General features: G+C 40.0%; 1 protein-coding gene across 5 annotated transcripts in view; it reads left to right on the forward strand.

Annotated features, from left to right (window-relative positions):
- Positions 1–22,630, forward strand: part of tnrc6ba (trinucleotide repeat containing adaptor 6Ba) — a 210,812-nt gene that overhangs the window by 26,410 nt on the left and 161,772 nt on the right. For 2 of the 5 annotated variants that reach the window (XM_060849553.1, XM_060849554.1), the window contains exons 2-3: positions 9,884–9,953; positions 10,762–10,861. In XM_060849553.1, coding sequence (XP_060705536.1) covers positions 10,808–10,861 — 54 coding nt within the window. In that variant the 5' untranslated portion in view covers positions 9,884–9,953; positions 10,762–10,807. Of the gene's footprint in view, positions 1–9,883; positions 9,954–10,761; positions 10,862–17,517; positions 17,655–22,630 lie in introns of those variants that run through there. The other 3 variants (XM_060849557.1, XM_060849556.1, XM_060849558.1) reach the window with 2 other exon arrangements.

Here is a 22,630-nt window from a genome sequence, read left to right on the forward strand (position 1 = left end):
CAATTATTATTTTTATCTTTCAATGCAGTATAAAACATGAAAGAAATGGTGCTTCAGTACAAACTCCTGTGTTCTGGGTGTTAATGCTTATTTTGCTTGCTATTTCTTGTAATTGTTTTGGATATTGTGCTGTTCCTAGGCTTTTAGTAGACTGGTAAATGTGTGAAAGTTATGTCAGATTAACTTCCATATTTGTGGAATTTTGAAAAGGTGCACATATGAAGGAAGACATGGAAATTCTTATTTTCTTATTAGAACAGAGCAGATCATGGGGTGGTACAGTAGCAGTTTAAATAAAAAGAGAATGAGACAAAATCGATGCAGATTTGCTTCTAAATGTGGAAGGATTTTGAGGCACATGCCACAGCTACAGGATTAAATGTAGGGTTTGGAACACATAACAAGTGAATCCTCTTTGCAGGATTAGAACTATAGAATTCATTTTTACTGTCAGTGGTTGAGATGAAAACATGTCCACATTCAAAGATTGTCTAGAGGTGAAGAAAAAGGAGATAGTCAACCTGGAAGTGTAATTTAGCTAATAGGCTGGCCATTGTTCATCTTTAAGTGGGGAGTAGATGAAGCACATATAATTAAGCCCAATTCTATTCTTGTCCCAAAGCTTAAGTACCCTTTTTCAGTAGGAATAATAATTGATATATGCCCCTGCTTAGGCTCAGAAAAACTGAGATCAAACTCTCTCTTGACCGAGAATTTTTATTTCCAGGAGGTGATCTTGATTTTAGCTGAAATACATAAAGGTAGCTTATGGTTTGTTCACAAATCCCTCTGAATATGTATTTTAATTCAAACTGAAGCCTGTGCTATGGCAGCCAAGGGGTTAATAAAGTTCTGCCTGCACTGCAACACTCAATTCCATCCTCCATTTTCTCCTGAACAGTTCCCTCGTCATAATTCTTTCAGTACAGTGTTGTGAAAACTGCACAGGTTGCTGCTCCCTTTCCTTCTCCGCCTCCTCCCACCTTCCAATGACTGCAGTCTGCTTGGTTATGAGGTGGGCAAACTGCCAAGTGTGTGTGACAGCAATTAAGCGTATGCAAAGCAGTGTTGTGTTTTGGGGAGGCGATGTCTGCGAGCGACCAGTCGCCAGGACCCCAGCACCCAGCGAAAACTGTTTTACTACAGAGAGAGGGAGACAGAATTTTGTTGCCATTTTTCAAGTTCCCGCTGTGTGTGCGTTTTCATGTGTGTTTATGTTTTGTTGTTGTTTTCCTCTCCCAAATATTTGCTGGCTTTCAACTGATGGAGCGGTCTTTTGTCCTATTTTACCGTTGTCTCATTGGTTGAGACACGCGCTCGAGATGGGTGAGCGTTAAAATGGAATGAAAAGAATATACAATGGATTTTTTTTAAAAAAAAGTACCCTTCCTTAAGGTGGTGGCAAAGGGTTGTGGGCATAGAAACAAGCCATATTTAGGAAGAATCTTGGTTATTAGATCCTTACCTATACAAATTTGTATAACAAAATAGTTTCGCTTTTTATTCCCTAAGAGAAAACCAACCTGTTTGGAGACGTGGTCTGCATTAGTAATTGAGTGTAATGTTTTGTTTTTAAACGTGATTTTATTTCACTGTGCATTGTTTATATTTGCATTTACAACATTACAGGATTTTTGCATTTAATGATCATATTAGGGTAACTTTTAAGGACACAACTTCTGTCTCAGAAGTTGCTCTTAAGTATAGTGATTAAAACAATCTGTATTTGTCACTTTAATACTAGATATTGTCCCTCTTCTATTTCTAGGATCCTTGCACACCACCTCTATGTTGCTCCATGTCATTCTTTTCCTTTTTAATATGGATTCCACTTTCTTTTCTCCTCTTTACCTGCTACAGTATTGATTCATAAACTTCACGCTGGATGTGGTACTTCATCTAAATGGCCATTCTCTGAGAATGAACCTTGTATGAAAACATAGTCGTATTATTTGACTGATACAGTATAGTCTTCATGCAACATTCAGCTGCATATGTTTTTCAGCTGGTATCGTTGCACAGTAAACAGGAGGAGTCAAAACTGAATTGCTGCCTTTTTCTTTGAGCTCAGCCAAACACTACCTTTGCTAAATGAAAATTTAAAAGCCCTGTTTCAGAGCCACTGGTGAAAATCGTAAATAAAATACTAACATTTGAGGTTTCCAGTCCAGAATGTGTATTCTTCAGCTCAGTCAGTAGAAAGTAATCATTTGCATGTGCACAAGACTATTTTGGGAATCAAGGAGAGCATTCACAGGACATCATCATCATCGTGGGAGACTTTGCTCTGATGTTTTTGCCTTCTTGAGGTGATTTAATGGATTCACTGGGATTCGTGATAGGCTTAAATAAAAAAGTGGTCTCCAGAGTGAATGAAGCTATTATCCATATCAACTATTCATCATAGTAATCCATACCCTTTTTAACTTCAAGAATAAATGATGTGGGTGTCATTGAAGAGAGAACATATCAGATACTTAACCAGATAAAGAACGTAAGACTACAACATTGCTTCACAGTTGTTTGCTGAAATCAGGAATGGGGTTATGAAGACGAGAAGCGAGATGTCGAGCAGCATATTTTTATATATGTGACAAATCAGCAGCTGGTACCTGTTGCCAAAAATGTGGCTAAGATCTGGTTACGTGATATAGTGGGAAATAGGTAAAGTTAGCATTTTGGGAAAGTGAATAAAATGTCATGACTAAACTTTTTTCATTCATACTTGTTACATACAGATTTTAATTTCCTTAGTTCCAAGGACTGTGTGCTGTGATAATTAGAAGTAGTGTGGTCAAGATGAATGTGGGAATGAATGTGAAATAAACAAATGGTAGTCTAGAAGTAGGTAGACAAACCAATAGAACCATTCTTTTTAAAATACTTCAAACGAATCACTTGAAAATTAGAAGTAGTAATTTTTGACTTTGGGCAGAGGAATAATTGTACTTTATATATAGTTAAATAGTCATAACTACAAGATTAATTTAACTTTTTCAAATTTGACTCTTTGGATTTGAGTGTTGCTCGCAAAACTGGTACTTTCTGTTGAAGTATAGTTGCCTTGAAAGAGATGATGAGCAATATTTATACTGCAGACTTTGGAGGTATGACTGACTACAGTGAAACTTGATTTTCATGTGACTATCAAGTAATAGGTTGTAGGTAGTGTATGTTTGGGAGGTACTATCAACAAAGCTTTGGCTAGTTGCTACAGAGCCTGGAGTCATACAGAACGGAAACAGACCCAACTCATCCATGCTGACCAGATACCCTAAATTAATCTAGTACTATTTGCCAGAATTTGGCCTGTATACCTCTTAAATCCTTCTTCATGTACCCAACCAGATGTCTTTTAAATGTAATTGTACCAGCTGGCACCAGCATGTATGGCAACTCATTCCAGTAAAGCACCACCTTCAGCATGAAAACGTTGCCCCCAGGTCCCTTTTAAATCTTTCCATTCTCACCTTAAACCTATGCCTTCTAAGTTTTCCTCTACCCTGGGGAAAAGACCTTGTCTATTCATACTATCCATGCCACTCATGATTTTAAAAACTTCTTTAAGGTCACCTCTCGGCCTCTGGCACTCCCGGGAAACAGCCCCAGCCTCTTCCTGAAGTTCAAACCCTCCAACCCTGGCAACATTGTTGTAAATCTTTTCTGAACCCTTTCAAGTTTAACTATGTATTTCCTAGAGCAGGGAGACTAGAACTGAACACAGTGTTCCAAAAGTGGCCTAATCAATGTCCTGTTCAATTGCAACTCCTATACTCAATGTACTGACCATTTAAGGCAAGTGTACCAAACGTTGCATTCACTACCCTGTCTACCTGTGCCTCCACTTTCAAAGAACTATGAGCCTGCACCCCAAGGCCTCTTTGTTCAGCAACACACCCAGGACCTTACTATTAAGTGTACAAGTCCTGCCCTGATTTGCCTTACCAAGATGCAACACTTCACATTTTTCTAAATTAAACTGCTGTAGCACCCTATAGATGTTGCGCACTGCAGCCATGGTGTTCTGGTAGCAGAATGAAGGAGATGTTGAGGCTTGTTGATAACATTTGGAATAAGTTGAGCAACAAATGTGGGAAAATATTCTTGAACTCCTTGTACCCCAGTGTATGTAATTTGTGTTGCACAGGAGATGGTCAGCAATGAATGATAGAATTTCAATTTTCTTCAAAAACAGATTAATTCAAAGCATGATTTAAAATTGTCAAGCATTGCCTTTTAATCCCTGTAGATTGCTTTTAATATATGTGGTATTGTCACTGGGATTGCAGTGTTTGTAATAGTGGGAGTGGGAAATTTGCCTAGAATGATCTATGGAAAGAACTCTGTACAAGTATGGATTTTACCATTCCAAATTTGTAAAGATATTTTGAACCTTGCAGCATCATTGCAAAGTACACATGGTAAAAGACTGTCACTGGTGAGAAAGATTTGAGGTGGTGAATTAAAAGATTATTCATAAAGCATGTCAAACTGTTAGGACAGTGTTTTCAAAGTACGTTGCCATCAACAGACACGATTTAGCTGAATAAATATAATTTAACAGAACCATGTAATATTGAAGATTTAATTTGCTACATTTAATATTGCAGAACTGAGGTACAAAGAGATCTGGCTGTCCTGGCAAATGAATTATGAAAGATTGGCGGGGAGATGCAGCAAGTGATCAGGGAGGCAAATGGAATATAAAATAAGGATATTTTGCTACAGTTGTATGAAGGCCACATCTGGAGTAGTGCATACTGTTGTGGTTTCCTTATGTAGAATAGGATGTAAATCTGTTAGAAATAGTTCATAACTGATTGATTGACTTGACTGATATCTGATATTGGGTTTGGGAGTGAGGTTGCTTTCAGGGAGGTTGGACAGATTGGCCTGTATTCATTAACACATTCAAAGTTCTGAGGGAACCTGACTGGATGGTTACTGGAAGGACAGTTCCCTCTCTAGTGGAGATTAGAACGATGGGACATAGCTTAAAGATAGAGTTTCCATTCAGGACACCTTTTGTAAAGGAGTGGTGAGTCTTTGGAATTCTCTGCCCCAGAGAGAGGTGGAATTGGGGTCACTTCAAAAGTTATCCAATCTTGCCTTTAATTCCCTTTTATAGTTGAGATTCTTTCATGGTTATGTGGAAGAGTGAAGTTGAAACTGTGGTCAGATTGTGGAGCAGGCTAGTGGGGCGACCAGCCTATTCCTACACCTAATTTATATGTTCCTACATGAGTATATAGTTTGTGTTTATACAGCAAGATTCAAATTCTTGGATCGTCCCAGAAGCATTTTACTTTCGGAATGTTGTCACTGTCATATTGTAGGGAAGTACTATTTAAGTGTGTCAGTGGCCTAAATGTGCACAAGCAAAATCCGGTTTGTTTATGATAACAGAAAAACATAGCTTAGAATGTACTCTAAGCAAAGATATCAGTTGAAGCAAGTGCTGTCCTGCTCATAGATTTAAATAGTAAATATTTGAAAAGAGTAGTGTTAATGCTTTGTGAAGTTGAAAATGTATGTATATTTATATACAGCATGAAACAAGTGACTTGCATAAGGATTTGAAATGTTCATCACAGTCTTTGGGAAATGGTGAGAGGCTCATTCCTAGAAGCATGAAGGCTTCTGATTTTGATCAAAGTTTGAATTAAAATCAGTCATTTCAATATGACTAGGAGAAAGTGAGGACTGCAGATGCTGGAGATCAGAGCTTCAAAATGTGTTGCTGGAAAAGCACAGCAGTTCAGGCAGCATCAAAGGAACAGGAAAATCGACGTTTCAGGCATAAGCCCTTCTTCAGGAATATAGAAGCTTATGCCCGAAACGTCGATTCTCCTGTTCCTTTGATGCTGCCTGACCTGCTGCGCTTTTCTAGCAACATAATTTTAAAATTTCAATATGCCTCACTGGGTAGTAATTTCCCCTCTACTTTAACAAGAAACTTAGAGACAGTAAGGTATCCTTCTTGAACGTGATTTATGGGGATGGTGGTGTGTGTGAATGAGAGACATTGGGGTGTGTGTATGTAAGAAAATCTATTCCTGACCCCAATCTTGTCCTGGAAAGCACACCGTCTTTCAGACTTTATAAACATTGGTTCCAGTGAAACAAATAATGTTTGATACAGATCATGAAACTCATCCTGTTAAATTAAGGTATGATATGGGAAGATAGATTGCAAGTTTGATTTCTGACTTTTGTTGAGTTATCTGATCTTGGGTGACTTGGTCTAATGCAAAAACACTTGAATAAATTATGGGTGTCACTTGCATTTTGTATTTTTTACATTTGACTCTAAGTTGTTGGGGCTGTTCTGTATGAATGTTTCATTGATACTGTAAGAGTGGCTGGTTTTGCATTTAGAATAGATGTCGAACAAAAGTACCTTTTGGATTGAGTTTGTTTGCCCTCTAATAAGCTTGAATTAGGAATGCACAATGCAACAGAGGCTGAGCACTGCATTGAACTATGACTTTTCAGCTGTTCCCCTGCTCACCTTGAGTAACTTGTTATCACTCATTGAGGATTGTATGTGAAGATTATGTGTATGTATGTCCGCATTGAACTTTCCAAACATAGACTGGGGCTGCCATAGTGTTAAGGGTTTAGATGGAGAGGAATTTAAGTGTGTACAAGAAAATTTTCTGATTCAATATGTGAATATATCTATTAGAGAAGGTGCAAAACTTGACCTACGCTTGGGAAATAAGACAGGGCAGGTGACCAAGGTATCATTGGGGGAGCACTTTGGGACCTGCAACCATAATTCTATTAGTTTTAAAATAGTGATGGAAAAGGATAGACCAGATCTAAAAGTTGAAGTTCTAAATTGGAGGAAGGCTAATTTTGACAGTATTAGGCCAGAACTTTCAAAAGCTGATTGGGGGACAGATGTTCACAGGTAAAGGGCTGGCTGGAAAATGGGAAGCCTTCAAAAATGAGATAATGAGAGTCTAGAGACAGTATCTTCCTGTTAGGGAGAAAGGAAAAGCTGGATGACTAGAAAAATTGAGGTCTTGATTAAGGGAAAGGAAGGAAGCATATATCAGGTATGGACAGGAGAGATCGAATGAATCCTTAGAGTATAAAGGCAGCAGGAGTATAAAAAGCACGAAAAGAGGAAGTGAGGTAGCTTTGGCAAATGGGTGAAGGAGAATCCAAAGGGATTTGATAAATATGTTAAAGGACAAAAGAGTAACTAGGGACACCATATGGCCCCTCAAAGATCAGCTCGGTGAAAGTGCTGGAGATTAGAGTAGAGTGTGTAGTGCTGGAAAAGCACAGCAGGTGAGGCAGCATCCAAGGAGCAAGTGAGTTGATGTTTTGGGCTAAAGCCTTCTTCTCTCAAAGATCAGCAAGGCAGTCTATGTGTGGAGCCGCAGGATATGGGGGAGATAGTAAACAAGTATTTTGCATCAGTGCTTACTGTGGAGAAGGACATGGAAGATAGAGAATGTGGGGAAATAGATGATGACATCTTGAAAAATGTCCATATTACAGAGGTGGTGGTGCTGGATATCTTAAAATGCGTAAAAGTGGTTAAATCCCCAAGACCTGATCAGATGTACCCTAGAACTCTGTGGGAAGCTAGAGAAGTGATTGCTGGGCCTCTTGCTGAGATATTTGTATCATCGATAGTCACAGGTGAGGTGCTGGAAGACTGGACCTTGGCTAACATGGTGCCATTATTTAAGAAAGTTGGTCAGGACAAGCCAGGGAACTATAGATTGGTGAGCCTGACATCGGTGGTGGGCAAGTTATTGGAGGGAATCCTGAGGGGCAGGATTTACATGTATTTGGAAAGGCAGGACTGATCAGGGATAGTTAGCTTCAGTAAGGTGTTCAACAAGGTTCTTGTGTTATACACTTAATGGTAAGGTCCTGCGGAGTGTTGCGAACAAAGATCTTGGAGTGCAGGTTCATTGTTCTTTGAAAGTAGAGTCTTGGGTAGATTGGATCATGAAGAAGGCGTTTGGTATGCTTTCCTTTATTGGTCAGAGCACAGAGTGTAGGAGTTTGGAGGTCATGTTGCAACTGCACAAGACATTGGTTAGGCCATTTTTGGAATACTGTGTGCAATTCTGCTCTCCTTCCTATTGGAAGGATGTTGTGAAACTTGAAAGTGTTCAGAAAAGATTTACAAGGATGTTGCCAAGGTTGGAGAACTTGATCTATAGGGAGAGGATGAATAGGCTGGGGCTGGTTTCCCTGGAGCCTCGGAGGCTGAAGGATGACCTTAGAGCTTTATAAAATCATGAGGGGCATGCATACGGTACATAGACAAGGTCTTTTCCCTGGGTGGGGGAGTCCAGAACTATAGGGCATAGGTTTAGGATGAATAGGGAAAGATATAAAAGAGACCTGAGGGGCAACATTTTCACGCAGAGTGTGGTGCGTGTATGGAATGAGCTGTCCGAGGAAATGCTGGAGGCTGTCACAATTACAGCATTTTGAAAGGCATCTGGATGGGTATACGAATAGGAAGGTTTAGAGGGATATATCATCTATTGCATCCGCTGCACCCGATGTGGCCTCCTCTATATTGGGGAGACGGGCCGCCTATTGGCGGAACGCTTCAGAGAACACCTCAGGGATGCCTGGACCAACCAACCCAACCACCCCGTGGCTCAACACTTTAACTCTCCCTCCCACTCCACCGAGGACACGCAGGTCCTTGGACTCCTCCACCGGCAGAACATAACAACACGACGGCTGGAGGAGGAGCACCTCATCTTCCGCCTGGGAACCCTCCAACCACAAGGGATGAACTCCGATTTCTCCAGTTTCCTCATTTCCCCTCCCCCCACCTTGTCTCAGTCGGTTCCCTCAACTCAGCACTGCCCTCCTAACCTGCAATCTTCTTCCTGACCTCTCTGCCCCCACCCTACTCCAGCCTATCACCCTCACCTTGACCTCCTTCCACCTATCACATCTCCATCGCCCCTCCCCCAAGTCCCTCCTCCCTACCTTTTATCTTAGCCTGCTTGGCACACTCTCCTCATTCCTGATGAAGGGCTTATGCCCGAAACGTCGAATTTCCTATTCCTTGGATGCTGCCTAACCTGCTGTGCTTTAACCAGCAACACATTTTCAACTTAGAGGGATATGGGCCAAGTGCTGGCAAATGGGACTAGATTAGGTTAGGATGTCTGGGGCAGGGACGAGTTGAAGGGTCTGTTTCCATCCTGTACATCTCTGACTCTCCAAAGGGCATCCCATCCAGACTCACCCCATGCATGTAACCCTGTATTTGATCACCAATCCACATAGTCTGCACAGCCCTGGACTCTATGGGTAATGTTCCATGCCCAGTCCACCTGACCTGCACATCTTTGGATTCTGTGACGAAACCAGAGCACCTGGAGGAAACCCAGGCAGACACGAGAGAATGTGCAAATGTCACACAGACAGCCACCTGAGGGTGGAATCGAACCTGCAACCTTGGAAGCAGCAATGTTAACCACTGAGCCAACATTCTGACCATGGCTGTTTGGGTATCAAAAGAGCTGTTTTACAGGACCTTAAAGTTTTGGATGAAATATTGTGTTGCACAAATGGAAACCCACTGAAATAAGTAAAATTTTGCTAAAGATGAGCACATTTTGTCAAAGCTTTTGGTCTTGCAAACGACAGGGCAATTGCAAGAAATACCAATGCAAAACAGAGGCTACATTACTGTATAAATTGAGAGTGCTTATTGGTTAGCAAATGGACTCTGTTTCAGTTGGATGATGTGAGCTGTCAAACTTTGTTTAAACCTGGCAACTTGATTGGTCAATGCATTTTCTTAAGAAATGAACCAGTAATAATTGAGATCTGCATTACCAAATAAGTATACTTTGTTAATAATCTTTTCTTTATGTTGCAGAGTGTTTGCACCATATGTAGTCAGAAGAGAAGATCTGTTGGGCTATAGACGCCCTTGAAAACTGTCACAGGTAAAATTTACATATTTAAATAATGCTCAGTGTTTGAGTGTGAAAGAATTATTCCCCAAAACCATATTGAAGACTTTGTTTTATACTCCAACTGGTATAGTAGCAAGACAAATAAAGTAGAAGCTTTTTGGTTTAATGAATTCTTAGTGCTGTAGGAATAGTGTCCTTCAATAAATTGGTATTTGAGTTAGATTTTCTTCTGCATAAAGACTTGAGTTCCTTAAACGTCTGTACATTTGACATTAGGGTGTTGAGGCTGTTCTATATTGAATGTTTCACTGGTACTGTAAGAGTAGCTGGTATTGCAAATTATGTGGGGGTGTCAGTGTTGGACTGGGGCGTACAAAGTCAGAAGTTGCATGACACCAGCTTATTGTCCAACAGGTTTATTTGAAATCACAAGCTTTTGGAGTATAGCCCCCTCACCTAGGAGCTAAACTCCGAAAGCTTGTGATTTCAAATAATCTTGTTGGGCTATAACGTGATATTTGTGTTGCAAATGGAGTCGGTGTCAAACAGAAGTGCATTCTTCTAATGTTGATATTGAGGTATATTATTGGGGCAAAGTAGTATGAGCTTTCCTCCGTGTCTGCTTAGGATCCTTACTTGACATTGAGTGCCTATTTTCCCTGATTCGAGAATATGTAGTTGGAATATGAGGAAGACACTAAAGTCCTGGACAACTTGGCTTCAATGTTTGTAATCGTGTGGGTGTCTAACTGGCCCATATAAACTGTTTGATTGATATGTGTTTCTGATGGCTTTATTTTCTGTTCTAACCTGTTGAAATGTTTTTCCTTCCAAACAGTGTTTGTACAAAAGTGTTTGCGGATATTTGCACAGAAATCCTTCTCATGCAGGTTAATGACGGGTCAAGGCGCCAACAAGCGTGTCTCAAGACCTTCATGGTAAGAGTGTAAGAGTTCTTCAGCTTTATTCAGTAATGTTCAATGATATTTTGATTTTTCAGGTTAGTCTAGGGGCATAGTTTTTGTTTACATGGTTTTTCAACAGGAGCAAGGTTAGGAACGTTACAATTAACCTTCATGTTCTGGGACTGAGAAGTGGGGAAAATATTCATAATTCCTAGTACCAGACATTGTTTTGTGACTTCTGTTGTGTTTGTGGATATTGGGGTTTCACCTTGGCACAAGAGTGGTTGTAGAGCCTGCTAACGCACTCTGCCAGGGCTTGTTCTGAACATCAGCTGACAAGGGCATGAGCAATTGGACAAAAAGTTGTCCTTGTTTTGATTGCTTTAGTTTTTTGGATGGTCTTCAATGAAGACATTGCTAATTGATTGCTGTTGTATTTGGTGAGCTGTAATGATGAGTTAGGAGTACAGTTGATGCTATGTTTTTGTTGTACCCAGATTCTCAGTCATAGATCATTACATGGTAATTACATCCCCTATGTCCAGTCCCTCAATGATTATCTGAATAATGTACTTTTTCTCAGTTCTTTGACTTCTCAGAATTTGGGAGAAGTGAAAATATGATGTGCAGGATAGGGAAGGAGGGGTAGCTGAAGTTCACCTAGTCTGGTCCATTCCCAGTGACTGAAGAATTACCTTTGTTGACTCAGGTAGACTCCTTGCCCTTGCAGCTTAAAATGCAATTTAAAGAGTGGGGAAAAATAATAACTGAGATATTTTATTGTTTCAGATAAATACTGCAACACTGGAGTTTTTCACAATATAAATTATGAAAATTCAAGCATTATTGCAATTCTCTTTTACCCTTTGACTTTTTACCTGTTCTTATATCACCGGGGGAAAAGCTGGAGGTTAAGAAAGTTTGGGATTTTGTATTGAATTGCTTATGAATAGTTTTTATTTTTGTAGCTAAATGCTTAAGTTAAAGAAAATCAACAATTCAAATAATTCTCTTCTATCTCAATTGGTTTTTGTGTAGTATCCTTGCTGCTGAGTCAAAAAGCTGAGGTTTCAATTGACACTCCATAATTTCAGTGCATTGCTGAGGGGTCTGCTTAACTATTCGATGTTACAGCTGATCCTTGAATCCAACTGTACATTCCCTCAAATCTCAAAATCCAAAAATGTTTCAGTAGTCTTGAATATACTGTGTATCTACAACCCACTAGGTCAGAGAGTTCCAGAGATTCACAACCTTATGAGTAAAGAAATCTTTCCTGATCTCGGTCTGAAATGACCAGCTCCTATCCTTTGACTGTGACCTCATTCTGGGCTCTCCAGCCTGGGGACCAGCCTCTGTCAAAACTATTCAGACTTGCATGTATCCTTCAGACAGGAGATTGAATGAAGGTCTATTATGGCAATGATTAAATGGACATTCAAGATCTCTCAGTATTCTACAAAGCAGAAAATGAGATCCTCAGCCAGTATTCCTCCCTTAATCAAAACCAAACCTTGGCATTTATTTCACTACTATTTGTAGAATCTTGCTATGCATAAAATGTCGGCCATATTTGTCATAGAGATGTACAACACTAAACAGACCCTTTGGTTCAACTCGTCCATTCCGACCAGATATCCTAAATAAATCTAGTCCTGTTTGCCAGCATTTGGCCCTTTATCCCTTTAAACCTTCCTGTTCATATAAGCATCCCAGATGCCTTTTAAATGTTGTAATTGTATCAGCCTCCACCACTTCCTCTGGCAGCTCATTCCATACATGCATCATCTTCTGTGTGATCAAGTTGCCCTTTAGGTCCTTTGAAAATCTTGCCCTTCTCAACTTTAACCTCTACCCTCTAGTTTTGGACTAACCCACCCTGGGAAAAAGACTATGTCTACTTACCCTATCCATGCACCTCATGGTTTATAAACCTCCACAAGATAACCCCTCAGCCTCTGACACTCCAGGGAAAATGGCGGCAGTCTGTTCAGTTTTCCCTGTAGCTCAAACCCTTCAACCCTGGCAATATCCTTGTCAATCTTAGCTGAACCCTTCCAAGTTTCACAACATCCTTCTGAAAGGAGGGAGACCAGAATTACATGCCGTTTTCCAATAGTGGCCTAATCAATGTCCTGTATAACCACAATGTGACCTCCCAACTCCTGTACTGAATGCACTGACCAACAAGTGCAAGCTTACCAAATGCCTCCTTCACTATCCTATCTGCCTTTGACTCCACTTTCAAGGAACTGTGAACCTGCACTCCAAAGGTCTCTTTGTTCAGCAACATTCCTCAGGATCGTACTGTTAAGTGTTCAAGTTCTGCCCTGATGTGGCTTTCCAAAATGCAGCACCTCACATTTATCTAAATTAAATTCCATCTGCTACTCCTCAGCCCATTGACTCATCTGATCAAGATCCTGTTGTACTCTGAGGTAACCTTCTTCACTGCCCACTACACTTCCTATATTGGTGTCATCTGCAAATTTACTAACCATAGGTTCACATACAAATTATTTGTATAAATGATGAAAAGCAGTGGACCCATCACTGATGCTTGTGGCACAGGCCTCCAGTCTGAAAAACAACCCTCCACCACCACCCTCTGTCTTCGACCTTCGAGCCAGTTCTGCATCCACATAACTAGTTCTCCCTCTATTCCATGTGATCTAACCTTACTAACCAGTCTACCATGAGAAACCTCGTTGAATGTTTTATTGAAGTCTACCACTTCATTACCACTATTTATGTCTACCACTCTTCCCTCTTCAATCCTCTTTGTTACTTCTTCACAAACGTCGATCAAGTTCATGAGACAGGATTTCCCACGCACAAAGCCATGTTGCCTCGCTGTTATCAGTCATTGCCTTTCCAAATCCCTGTAAATCCTGTTCTGTCCCTCAGGATTCCCTCCAACAACCTGCCCATCACCAATGTCAGGCTCAATGGTCTATAGTTTCCTGGCTTTTCCTTCCGAGCAGAAGAATTGACGTTTTGAGCTTAAGCCCTTCTGAAGGGCTTATGCCCAAAATGTTGATTCTCCTGCTCCTCGGATGCTGCTTGACCTGCTGTGCTTTTCCAGCAACACAGTCTTGACTCCGGCATCTGCAGTCCTCGCTTTCTCCTGGCTTTTCCTTTCCACCTTTCTTAAATAGTGGCACCATGTTAACCAGCCTCCAGTCTTCTGGCACTCACCTGTGGCTATCAATGATACAAATATCTCCGCAATAGGTCCTGCAATCACTTCCCTAGCTTCCCACAGAATTCTTGGGTACGCCTGATCAGGTCCCAGGAATTTATCTACCTTTATGCATTTTCAGAAGTCCAGCATCCCTGTCTGTGTAATATGGACAATTTCCAAGATGTCGCTATTTCACCACATTCTCTATTTTCCATATCCATCTCCACAGTATACACTGATGGAAAATACTTGTTTAGTGTCTCCCCATCTCTTGCAGTACCACACATAGGTGCCTTGCTGATCTTTAAGTGTCCCTCTTCTTTCTCTAGTTACCCACTTGTCCTTAATGTATTTGTAGAATTGCTTTGGATTCTCCTTAATCCTATTTGCCAAAGCTATCTGATGTCCCCATTTTGCCTTCCTGATTTCCCTCTTAAGTATACTCCTACTGCCTTTATACTCTTCTAAGGATTCACTCAATCTATCCTGTCAGTACCTGACATATATGCTTCCTTCTTATTCTTGACCAAAATCTTAATTTCCCTAGTCATGCAGCATTCCCTACACTTAGCAGGCTCGTTGTTCACCCTAACAGGAACATAGTGTCTCTGGACTCTCGGTATCTCATGTTTGAAGGATTCCTATTTTCCAGCTGTCCCTTTACCTGCAAACATCTGCCCCCAATCAACTTTGAATGTTCTTGCCTAATACCATTAAAATTGGCCTTCCTCTAATTTAGAACTTCAACTTTTAGATCCAGTCTAATCCTATTCTATAACTATTCTAAAGCTCATAGAATTATGGTTGCTGGTCCCAAAGTGCTCCCCCATTGATACCTCTGTTATCTGCCCTGCCTTATTTCCCAAGAGAAGGTCAAGTTTTGAACCTTCTCTAGTAGGTACATCCACATACTGGATTTAGATTGGTTTCACAAGTCGGCGTGAAATTGAGGGCCAAAGGGCCTGTACTGCGCTGTTACGTTGTAACATCTTTCCTAAATGTATAATGTTTTCTGTATAGCAGCCAACCTGCACTGCGAACTAATTCATTGTATGTGCAGAGCTTTGTCTTAAGTATGATAACTTGCTACGTAACTGCAAATTTTTCTTCAAGCCAACACATTGGTTTATGCATGTTTTTAGATTGTGGTTGTTATCACCAACTCATCTCCTCCACATCCGCCCCCCCCCCCCCCCAAAAAAAAAATCATCTTCGTGAATGAGTTGACTGAGTGGAACTTGAAGACTAATCTTCCATCTCTTGGCATGGAAATCTACCAGTAAAGCTAAGATAATTGATGTATCACAATGTTCTCAAAATAGTTGTAATTTCTTCCCTTACCAATTTTTACAGACTCTCAAAACAAAATCATTTTGAAGCATTTGGCTGGCTACAAAGTTCAAGGCAAAAAAATTCACTGTCTGTAATCTTTCAATTGATTTTGCTCACTAAATGCACATCTGACTCCTCAAAATCCGTGTTGTTCTTGGACGTTATTGCCTCCCTGGGAATTCATTTGAAATGTTTAATATAATTGATGTAAAATGCTTTTATCTTATCTGTCCACTCATCTTCCTCTTTTGGCCCTTCATGTCAGTCCCTAGGTTTAAAGTAAAACTTTCTCGAGGTTCTTGTTCAGCTTCATACCTTTGAAGGATTTTGACTCTTCTATGAGTCTCCTTTTGACGTGCACAAATTGACTTGTGTGGTATCTGTTTGAAGCTGAAATGTCTGATACTGGGTGTCGGACAGGAAGTCAATTGCTATTGTTATGGACCAGACCAAACCCCCCCCCCCCCACCCCCCCAAAAAAATGTATTAAATAGGTAGCCTAGACCCTAACCTTTTTCTTGTTTAAAAGGCAAGTGCCAGGCATGGCATTCTGTATGCAATTTGATTGGTGAAACTACCCGTCTTGAAGCAAAACACACTTTATTCATATACTTTAGTTAAAATAAACAAAAGAAAGAAGAAATCGGAATAACTTAACTCTATTGGAAAATTTAAGAGTAGTAGATTATTTAACTGCTAAACAGCAACTTTGTTTTAGATTAGATTAGATTAGATTACTTACAGTGTGGAAACAGGCCCTTCGGCCCAACAAGTCCACACCGACCCACCGAAGCGCAACCCACCCATATCCATACCCTTACCTAACACTACGGGCAATTCACCTGACCCGCACATCTTTGGACTGTGGGAGGAAACCGGACCCAGAGGAAACCCACGCAGACACTGGGAGAACGTGCAAGCTCCGCACAGTCAGTCGCCTGAGTTGGGAATTGAACCCAGGTCTCCGGCGCTGTGAGGCAGCAGTGCTAACCACTGTGCCACCGTGCTGCCCACAATAGAGTAACATCCCATAAATGCACCCTTTGCAAAGACACATGCAGTAAAATATTGTATTTCATGCACTTCTCCAGTTCAGGCGGAAAATAAATCGAAAGAGAGATGGGCTCAGTATCTCAATTTATGAATCGTAATGTATTCTAGACCCTGTACAATCCAGAATCCTATTTGGCTTGTTTACTGTCACATGAATGTTTTCAGTGCCCTAGTCCGCCAGTATCTGGCATTGTTTTTATGTTTAGCAATATGCAAAGTTTTTTTGTAATTTTATCCCGTTCCATCTCTTGGTCTTGCTGAAAGTGTTCAAATGCTTGATTCCTGTTTCTCCTTGAAATTGATCAGCTTCACAGACAAGTACAATTAAAACTGAAGTTTTCAGCATGTCTGTAGTTGCATTTCCACCACTGGGCTTTGGACCATTTTTCCATTTCCTAATCAAGGGATCAGTATCATTCCTACCACATATCTACCTGAATTAACACAAATCAGAAATTAACTCTGGGATCATGCTTGTCTGGAAGTCAGAGGCATGTTATGGATAAATCCACTTGACCACTAGAGAAGCCACGAATAAGCTTTTTTAAAATCATTTAATCATTATTATTCACTCCTGGGATGTGGGTGTCACTGGCTGGTCTTGTACTTATTGCCTATCACTCGTCAACCCTTCAGAAGGCAATGGTGAGCTGCTGCATTGAACTGCAGTAGTCCGAGTGCTGTTGGTTGACCCACAATGGCTTTAGGGAGGGCATTTCAGGATTTTGACCCAGCGACAGTGAAGGAACAGTGATCTATTTCCAAGTCAGGATAGTAGGTGGCTTGGAGGTTTACGAGTGGCGTTCCCATATATATTCTGCCCTCTCCTCCTAGATGGAAGCGGTCATGGGTTTGGAAATTGCTATCTAAGGATCTTTGGTTAAATCTGCAGTACATCTTGTAGATAGTAGCAGCAGTACGTACTGTGCATTAGTGGAGTGAGTGAAGACATTTGATGAGATTCTGCATATTATGCAAAGTAAGAGTGGTGTAATATACTGGCATTGGAAAGAAGGTTGATTAGCTGGAAATAAATGTGTGTGTAAATGACTGACAAGTGGGATTTTGCAGGGATCTGTGGTGGGCCCTCAACTTGTCATAATTTATACCAATAACTTAGATGAAGAGATCACCGACTTGGAAATACACCATTGATGAATCAGAATCCTGCAACTTCCTCCCTAATGGCATTGTGGGCTATTCGTACCTATTAGACTGCAGCAGTTCAAGGATGCAGCTCAAGAGCACTATCTAAGGGTAAGTAGGGATGGGTAATAAATACTGGCTAAGCAGTAATGCTCTGATCCCGTGAAAGAATTTTTTTGAAGCTGAAAGTGTGGGAACATGAGTTCTGAGAAAGCAATGGCTGCTGTGGAGCTGAGCACCTCATTCCTACTTTGTCCCCAGTCTTATAGATTTTCTCCCTTCCCTCTACTCATGGTGTGTCACAAGGATCTGTTTTGGGACCACTGCTGTTTGTCATTTTCATAAATGACTTAGATGCAGGCGTAGCTGGATGGATTAGTAAATTTGCAGATGACACTAAAGTAGGTAGAGTAGTGGATAGTTTGGAAGAATGTTACAGGTTGCAGGGGGACTTGGATAAACTGCAGAATTGGGCTGAAGGTGGCAAGTGTAGCTCAATGCAGCTAAATGTGAGGTGATGCACTTTGTGAAGAATAACGGGAAAGCAGAGTATGGGTCAATAGAAAGATTCTTCTTAGTGTGGACGTGCAGAGGGATCTTGGAGTCAACTCAGCCATATTAGGGAGATTTAAACAATCTTAGATAAGAACGTGAATGATTTTGGGATAGTGTAGGGGGATGAGCTGAGAATAGTTCACAGGTTGGTGCAACATGGAGGGCCGAAGGGCCTGTTCTGCGCTGTATTGTTCTATGTTCTCTGTACCTTGCCAACCATCAACATGCAGTGATAGTGGGAGAAAATTTGGGAAATGCGAACCTGCCATGCTGAAGATGACAACATATTTCCAAGTCAGGAAGTATGTGACTTTGATCATAAGACCATAAGATGCAAGAGCAAAAGTAGGTCACTTCGCCTGTCCTGTCTGGAAAATATTCTTTTCAATTCAGCACTTTTTGCTTTTTTTAAGAAACTTCTATCTGGCTGAGGAGACATCAGGCCAATCCATGTCTGACAGCTTGTTTGGGAAACTCTACACATATTTTGACCTCCGTGACCAATCTTACAATAATTGCTGAGACCATCTAATACATTCTAAAACATTCAACAATATATCAAATAAAACACCAAATTAATGTGCTGTAACCTCTAATTTTAACCAATACTCTAAAATAAACAGGAACGCTATAAAAATGTACCCAAAATGGCTATGAAAATTCATTCCCTGGGGTAATCAATAGGAGAAAAGTTGTCCCTGTGGAAAGGATGGATAGACGTGGTGAGGGGTGCTCCTGAAAGGACAGAAGGAGGCCGCAGGACCAGTGAGAAAAATTTTAAATTTGACAGTAAGTGGATACTCAGCTGAGTGGGATCCAGGAAAATGAAATAATGAATTGCTTGCAAATGAATCTACAGGTATGTAACAAGGAAAAAAAGTAAGTACAAGTAAAGTGAGTATTGGTCCTTTGGAGGGTGAGAATGGAGAGGTAATAGATTATAAAAAAGTGAATAAAATGAATAAATATTTTGCTTTTGTCTTCAAAATGAATGATATTTTTAAAAATCTAAGTAATATTTGTGAATCAGGAGGTTGAAGGAAGAAGATTATGGTGAAATTATAGTCACTAAAGTGGTACTGAAAACACTGATGGAGCTGTGGGTTGTTGAATCTTCAGGTCCAATGAACTTCATCCTTGGGTGAAGAGTGGCTAATGTAGATGGTGTTCTCAATTTTCCAATGTTTCATTAGATTTTAGAAAAAGATCCATCAATCTGGCAAGTAGCAAATATAACTCCTGAAATCAAAAAGGGATGGAGGCAGGAAAGTGTAGGTGCATTAGCTTAACGTCAGTTGTGAGGAAGGTGTTAAAAATCTGTCACTAAGGAGGTTATAACTCGGCAATTGGAAAAACTCAAGATAATTGAAAGGAGTCAGCATGGTTTAGTCAAAGGAAAATCATGTTGACCCAGTTTATTGAAATTCTTTTGAAGGAATAATGTGCGCTGTGATTAAAGACAAACCTGTTGATGTAATGTACTTTGATTTCTAGAAGACATTTGATGAGATTTCACACTTTGCGCAAAGTAGGAGTGGGGGTAATATACTGATATGGTTAGAAGATGGCTAGCTAGAAAATAAAATGTGTATGCAAATGGATCTTTTTCAGGCAGAAGGTGATGAATGGTGTCCTGTAGGAATCTGTGATGGGCCCTCAGCCTCTTACAATTAATATCAGTGACATCGGTGAAAGCTCACAATTTGCAGATGGCATAAAGATGGGTATGAAACTATGATGTGAAGCTAAAATATCAAGGATATGGACTAATATAGGTTGTCATTTTGTAAAAGTCTAGAGTATGAGAGAAAATTTGAAGGAGTTTGGTTTGGCAGTAAGAATTTTTTAAAGGTTAGTTAAATGGAGAATGAATGCAGAATTTCGAGGTGTGGGGGAACTAGGTATTCTAGTGCATGAGGCACTAGAAGTTGGTTCGTGGGTATAGCGCATAATCAGGATGGCTAAAGAGATGTGTGTGTTTATTACAAGAAGAATTGAACATTTAAAACTAAGAATGTTATGTACTGGCAATACAGGACGTTATTAGTGAGATCACATCTTGAAAACTGATTGTAGTTTTGACCTCAGTTAAGGGAGGATGTTTGGAGATGATTTATTCTATTGATACCTAGAATGAACAAATTGTTTATGAAGAAATATTGGATGGGTTAGGCTTGCTTTCACTGTATTCAGAAGAACAAGGGTTGTTTTGACTGAAGTTTAAATGATCCTGAAAAGTTTTGACAAGGATGTAGAAAGTATGTTTATTTTGTGGCTGATCTAGAACTCGTGGACACTGTTTTAAAAATGGAGTTCTCTCTTTTTAGGACAGAAATAAGGGAATTATTTTTCTTTAAGAGTTGTATCACTTCGGAATTCTTGGCATCTGGGGGTAGGGGGTCTCTGAATATTTTTAAGGCAAAAGTTAGAGAGTTCAGAAGTGACTTACCAGTATGTTGCTGGGAATGGAGGATTTGAATTATAAGGAGAAACTGAATAGGCTTGGACTTTTTTTCCTCTGAATTTTAATAATTGCTGTCATGTCAGCCCAGATAATGTATTGAAGGTGTTAGCTTTCTGTGTGAAGCTGTTTGTGCCACAATGGTCAGACTAATTCTAATCTAAAAAACTGATTTCCAGAATCTTACATGGATTCATGCAGTTTTTGAGCAAAGTAAAATGTAATTCTGCAAGTACAAATTCACCCCCCCAAACTTTTATGTGTATGTGTGCGCTTGGGTGAGTGTGTGTAGTGCAATGGGGTTACCTGTAGTGTGACATGAACTCAAGGTCCTGGTTGAGGCCATCCCCATGGGTGCTGAACTTAAAAGCCAATGGCACAATCCAATGCTTTGGGGGGTTGGGGGGTGTATAAGACTAGGGAAAGTTGAACAGTTGAGAGGAGAACAGCCCAACCCCCAGCATGTAAAAAGACTAACTGAAAAATAGCTCTCTTGAAGGTACCTTTATTGATCAGTAACCTGTGAAGCAGAACCCCCAAGAAGAAAACAAGACAGGAATACAGAGAAGAGCCTGGTTTTGAGATAAGAAGTTTTGTTTTATAAATCTTAATCGGAGATTTAATCGGACTAGTATTGTAGAAGGGGAAAGTAAAAGATAGGTTAGAGGAAGGAGTTGTAAATAGTTGTTAGTTAATTATTCTCTGTTATACTTTAAGAAATAAAATTGTTACTTTAACTAGTTCCTGGCCGATTGAATTTTAACAGATTACTATACGGGATAAATCTTTTCTGTGTTGCTGGATTAAAATAAGCAGGACGGTTTATCCTGTATTGTAACAGTACCTGAACCCTCAGGTCTCTGTTCTACAACACTACCCAAGACCCTACTTTTAATTGTGTAAGTCCTACCCTTGCTTGTTTTACCAAAATGCAATCCAAATTAAGCTCCATCTGTCACTCTTCACCCCATTGACTAAATTGATCAAGGTGGTTTTACTCTTGGATAACTACCTTCACGGTCCACTATACCACAATTTTGATGTTATCTGCAAACTTACTAACCGCACCTTCTATATTGTCTATATTATCCCTGTGCAGTAATCTATGAAAATTAGAGGCCAAGAACTGGTTAAAATAAAAAGTAACAATATTATTTCTTAAAGTATAACAGAATAATTAATTAACAGCTATTTACAATGCCTTCCTCTAACCTATCTTTTACTTTCCTTTCTATAATACTAGTCCGATAAAACCCCCGATTAAGATTTACCAAAACTTCAAATCTCAAAACCAGGCAGCTGTTGAATCTTCCCGTTGTATCTTCCTCTAGAGATTTTCTTCTCAGGATTTCTCTTTCACGGATTGTTGATAGATAAATGTACCTTTAAGAGAGCTGTGTTTCGGGCACTCTGTACATGCTGGTGCCTTGGCAGTTCTTCCCCAACTGTTCAATTTTTCCCAGTCTTATACCCCCAAAGCATCGGATTATGTTATTGGATTTTAATATTGTCAATATACTAAATTCAAATTTGATTGGGGTGAAATTTAAACTGAATGGCCTAATTCAAATGTGTTTTTGTCTCCAGGCAACCAGCTACACTAAGTGCTAGACCAAAAGGTTACGTTTATCTTGTTCAGAACTATTGGTGCTGTTAGGTAGTTCTGCTAGCTTTTAACCTTCTTAAAGGTATAGTACAACCACATCTTCATAATAAAGAACATCCCTTATTCTTCTAAATTTTGATTAACCAAGGCTTAATTTGTTTAGCCATTCTTGATAAGTCACCCACTTCATCCCAGGAATCAGATTGGTGAATCTCTTTTTGAATTGTTTTTAATGCCAATATATCATCCCCTAAATGTGGGAAACCAACCTGTATACTGTATTCCAGGTATCGGCGCTCCAAACCGTTTACAATTGTAACAAGACCTCCCTTTTTAAACTCCAATGCCCTAACCATAATTCTATTTGCAACCTTAATTATTTGCTGCACTTGCATGCTAAGCTTTTGTTTCATGCATTAGAATACTGATTCCTCTGTGCTGCTTTTTTTTGGAGATTGTCTAATT

Source organism: Hemiscyllium ocellatum, chromosome 33 (assembly GCF_020745735.1).
Source record: "Hemiscyllium ocellatum isolate sHemOce1 chromosome 33, sHemOce1.pat.X.cur, whole genome shotgun sequence".
NCBI lineage: Eukaryota > Metazoa > Chordata > Chondrichthyes > Orectolobiformes > Hemiscylliidae > Hemiscyllium > Hemiscyllium ocellatum.